This window comes from Sycon ciliatum, chromosome 8, assembly GCF_964019385.1.
Source record: "Sycon ciliatum chromosome 8, ocSycCili1.1, whole genome shotgun sequence".
NCBI classification, from domain to species: domain Eukaryota; kingdom Metazoa; phylum Porifera; class Calcarea; order Leucosolenida; family Sycettidae; genus Sycon; species Sycon ciliatum.
Window position 1 is genome coordinate 15,421,029 of NC_088650.1, and position 5,000 is coordinate 15,426,028.

Below are 5,000 nucleotides of genomic sequence, written 5' to 3' on the forward strand. Positions count from 1 at the left end.
TTCAATTCTCCTATTTTTTTCAGGCATATCCTGGGATTCGAACCCGCACTATCGCCCAACATGCATTCCCCCATTCACTTCGCATTCATACCCATTCTTCCAAGTTGCTTCACGTTAATAGGGAGGTTTAGTCCCACGTAATCCGTGGGTACTTTACGTGTGTGTACCACGTGATACTCAGTGACCCACGTACAGACGTTTTCTGATTCACGACATACCATGTATGGAGGCTCACCCACGTTCCGCCAGAACGTGGGTGAAAATCAGCTAAAGAAGTTTCCGAAGCACGAAATCAAAATATTGGATGAGCTTCTTAGGCCGGGGTAGCTTCGTCTTTGACCAGGTTTTGGCCTTCATGCTTTTGTTTGTTCCGTGTGACTAAACACAACATTGCAACGTGGGTGCCCTTCATCCACTTTACGTGGATCACCCACGTACGCGTTTCCGTTACGTGGGAACTAAACCTCCCTATTTTCTTGCGTTTGAAAGCCCTATTTGAATATTGCGGGCAGCTAGACGGTGTCGTATTACCCTCGATCGTACCTGTCCCGTACCTATCCCCTACCGTACCGTGCCATCAAAGACGGCTGGCCACAATGCATATTCAAATAGGGCTTTCAAATGCAAGATCACAATGTGAAACAACTTGGAAGAATTAGTATGTATGCGAAGTGTATCGGGGGATGCATGCAGGGCGCGCGATAGTGCGGGTTCGAATCCCAGGTTATGTCTTAAAAAAAGGATTTTTTTTAAGAATTTATATCATCCCTATGCTTTTTTTGTCTAGGTCATCAAGGCAAAAAAGCATAGCGTAGGGCCCTGAGCTTCCAAGTTCTCTCGTTACATCGTCAGCATTGTGCAACTGATCTTTGCTCTACCTGCGCAGGCTGGATGGACTGGTTCTGACTGCGGTACGGCCTGCAACACCACAACCCCGTACGGCAAGTACGGCATAGGCTGCCGCAGCACTATCAAGTGTACCATCGCCAACACGGCATCGTACAATTCGGCCACCGGTGCATGTACTTGCAACTCCGGATTCGGTGGCCTCCTCTGCGCAACTGCCGTAAGTCCCACACTCTGAATGCCGAGTGAAGCTCACTCATAGCGTTCAACTCCCAATCTATAATAGATAACTAGTTACCTGTTTCCCTCACCCCCCCCCCCCCCCCCCGTTAGGCGTTGCATCTGCCGCTACGGTTTACTGGGTTTACCGGGTGTTAGCGGCCGTCGTGAGTTCCCTTTGGGAACGGACGCGATAATTTACTTTTTTTTTGTACGCATACACCCTCCTTCCCAATGCATTCTAACGGTAAACACGCCGAGTAGCTGCTGTTCATACATTTCCATCGGCGATAAGTTGGCAAGACACCTCTTGAGCCCTCAAGTGAATAGCGGATCCGCTCCTAATGATACATGATCCGAGTTGGCCAATGTGGCCACAGCACTGGAGCTCTGTCTCAGGGCCGGAAATCTCTACTTTGTGGTTTCAATGATGTTGCAGCTTGCAAACATGAGCATTCTCTTACGGTAGTGTGCGATAATCAATGCTTTTAGTACATATGCCGCTTTGCAGCATTTTCATATTGTTGTCAACCTGTCATCTTCCAGTGCCCAGCAGGATCGCATGGCGCGGGTTGTCTCGGCATGTGCGGCTGCAAGAACGGAGGCTCTTGCCACTCTGTGAATGGTAACTGCGACTGCCTGCCAGGATTCCATGGTCCGACGTGCGATGCAGCTTGCGGAGCCGGAACGTATGGCTACAACTGTGCGCTGACCTGCGGCTGTCAAAATGGAGCAACTTGCGACGCGGTACGTGGCAGTGTGGGGCCTTGACAGGGCCTTCTGGGGGCGTAGATTAGCGGGTGAAGTCTTGATGGGAGCCCGTGTTTGCGTGTGCATGAGTGAATCTAAGGAGGTGCATCGTTAGCACGTGTACCCCTCCCCTGTCTCTCAATGGGTAAAACACAATTTCATCTATGAAATTCTACCTCCTTTTCCTCTGCATTAACCCGAAGAGCCTTTTCACAACATTCTAATCGTAGGAATATCTCCCCAGTATTTAATCCTAAAATATTTTATTGGCATGAATTAATCCTAGGAACCTTTTTCTCCACATGAATTCTTAGAATGGCAGAAAGTTGAAAAATATCAGCACAACACCCAGTAACAATGACCCTTACCTGCGATAACAATAACCTCAACCTGTTTGCCAGTGCATGTGTTTTGCGCTGTTGGCGGTACCGCACAAGCCATCCGTCCATGATTTCTAACTTGACTCCGCTGTGATCTTGCGGACGTTCTCCACGCGTTTGTGCAGAAAACCGGAGCATGCACGTGCCTAGCCGGATACCAAGGCACCAGCTGCGACACGCACTGCACCGCGGGCACTTGGGGACCGAGCTGCGCCAACCAGTGCGGCACCTGTATCTTCGGCAACTGCAACGCGATCAGCGGTGCCTGCGAATGTACTCCGGGCTATACCGGTGTCAACTGCACCAACCCATGTACCGTCGGTACGTTGATTATACAGGCTATACGTATGACGTCATGATGACATCATGGTGTATTCTTTGAATTTAGTGAGAAAGCAACTGTGACGTGATTTTGTGAATTTGTTATCATTTTACTCAGGGCTCAATACCACCGCTGGGCTGTAGATGTGTCTGTCCCGAGATCCAAGGCACTAACTCTTGTGCAATATGACACAATTCCCGTGGTATCTAGTCACATGTGCGACTACCCTTCTCCTACTCTAATCCCCATCTCTCTCTTTCTCTCTCTCTCTCTCTCTCTCTCTCTCTCTCTCTCTCTCTCTCTCTCTCTCTCTCTCTCTCTCTCTTTCTTTCTTCACTGTGACGAGATCTGATGCCAGGGTTGTGTTGTACTAGCAAGACGTTCCCACTTCACTACTTTGGATGTAGTATGTATGGCATTGGGATCAACCCCACATGTTGAACGGCTTGAAATGTATACCAATGTGCAGTTAGGTAACCGAGTGTGTCGTCTCTCTCTGTATTGACATCTCCCTGTGTCCTGTGTGTGTGTGTGTGTGTGTGTGTGTGTGTGTGTGTGCACGTGTGTGTGTGTGTGCGCACGTGTGTGTGTGTGTGCATGCAGGCTTCTGGGGCAAGGCTTGCAGCCAGTTCTGTAACTGCCCCACCGGCGCCTCCTGCAACATCACCAACGGTGCGTGCACGTGCACGACTCCTGGCAAGACTGGTGCGAGGTGTGACCAGAACTGCCCTGTAAGAACCACATATGATTGAAGTCTATGCAAGGTGCATACCAGGTGTACAAAAATTCTAATTATTGTGCTTGCGCGACTATCTTCGGTGGAGTGCTGATCACAAATCATCCCGGACAGAAGAAAAAATGTCACTGTGCTGTTAAAAAAATCCACCAAATCTGCTACAGTCGACCTACCCTTATAACGATATTTGCGTCCGACCAAGAAATATTGTTATAAGGGTAATATTGTTATAGGGGTAACTGGTTCATTTTATACACATACGTCATAATGCATGGATTTTGTCCATTTTTTACACTCTTCATAGCATAAAAAACTGACGTACATGTAGATTCACATTATGTACACAGCAAGGTGCCCACTGCTGCCCCCATTGCATTTCGTCATTTTCCAGCAACTTATCAAGAGAAACTTGCCCTACCTGGATAGAGGGCTCTACGTATTCCCTGCTAGATATTAATATAAAATGGAAAATGTCGATTGGTCAGCCCATTTTATATTGTTATAGGGGTAATATCGTTATAGCAATATTGTTATAGAGGTAATGCATTATATACACAAGTCAATGGAGTGATTTGGTTTGGCAGATAAATATCGTTATAAGGGTAATATCGTTATAGAGGTTATCGTTATAAGGGTAGGTCGACTGTATGTACTAAACTGCTGTTATACTATCTGCTGCGCTGTGTACGTAGTCACTCATGATAGCCCCCGGAGAAGTGTTTTTCTCCATATAGAATTTTACACAGTATCCTAAAATCTGGCATCGAGCTTCATATAAATATTCCTGCAAATTACATGTACACTGAGATTACTCCTCAAGTATCTGGGCAACTCTCTCTCTCTCTCTCTCTCTCTCTCTCTCTCTCTCTCTCTCTCTCTCTCTCTCTCTCTCTCTCTCTCTCTCTCTCTCTCTCTCTCTCTCTCTCTCCGTATCTCTGATGGCTATCAGGGTGGCAAGTACGGCCTCGGCTGCAGCAGCCACTGCCCGGCCTGCGCGGTCAACACCAGCAACAGCTGCGACCCGGCCACCGGCCAGTGTGTGTGCAATGACGGCTACACGGGACCGCTCTGCCAGCAGTCCTGCCCCGCCGGCATGTGGGGACCGGGATGCACCAAGACCTGCCTGTAAGTCTTGCTTGCAACAACCAGTCTGCACAAAGCCTAGGAACGATCTGTAACTACACATACAGCCGAGGCGTTGGACAACCCATGGTCACTACGGTATTGACTGAACCACTCTTTGCCCCAGTACAGTGTCATGCACCCCGTGGATCAATGAAATGCGTTCATTTGGGCTCTGAATTTTGAAGGAAAAAATGATAAATGACACCTAAACAGTGTGAAGATAACAAGACCGTCTTGGCAAGGCAAGAAGCTGCATGTAGATGAATATGAAATAGTATCATTGTACGCTACTGCACAACTCACTGAACTCACTGTGCTATTCATACCTGGCTGTGCTTGGCTTGCTCGGGTCTGTGCAGCTGTACCAACGGTGTGTGCCATCCCGATCTTGGATACTGCGTCTGTGCCTCTGGATACATGGGAGCCACCTGTCAGACTGCCGTAAGTCTCCACTTGCCTGCCACCAGGTGCTCTGCCTTGTGCTGCTGCAGCGATGAGTGTACTCGTGGCATGTGCTCGTTTGGACTGCAAATCTATTAGGAAATAAAATTAGAAAGAGAGGACCGGAAGTTTTCAAGTTATCAAGTTTTCAAGTTATTATCAATTTAATAGTTTGGAACTG

General features: G+C 48.0%; 1 protein-coding gene across 1 annotated transcript in view; it reads left to right on the forward strand.

The window, feature by feature from the left end:
- LOC135823805 (uncharacterized) overlaps positions 1–5,000 on the forward strand; it is a 70,034-nt gene that overhangs the window by 39,279 nt on the left and 25,755 nt on the right. Inside the window, exons 33-38 of the mRNA XM_065336652.1 lie at positions 887–1,066; positions 1,612–1,812; positions 2,321–2,516; positions 3,121–3,248; positions 4,203–4,378; positions 4,738–4,819. Coding sequence (XP_065192724.1) covers positions 887–1,066; positions 1,612–1,812; positions 2,321–2,516; positions 3,121–3,248; positions 4,203–4,378; positions 4,738–4,819 — 963 coding nt within the window. The remainder of the gene's footprint in view (positions 1–886; positions 1,067–1,611; positions 1,813–2,320; positions 2,517–3,120; positions 3,249–4,202; positions 4,379–4,737; positions 4,820–5,000) is intronic.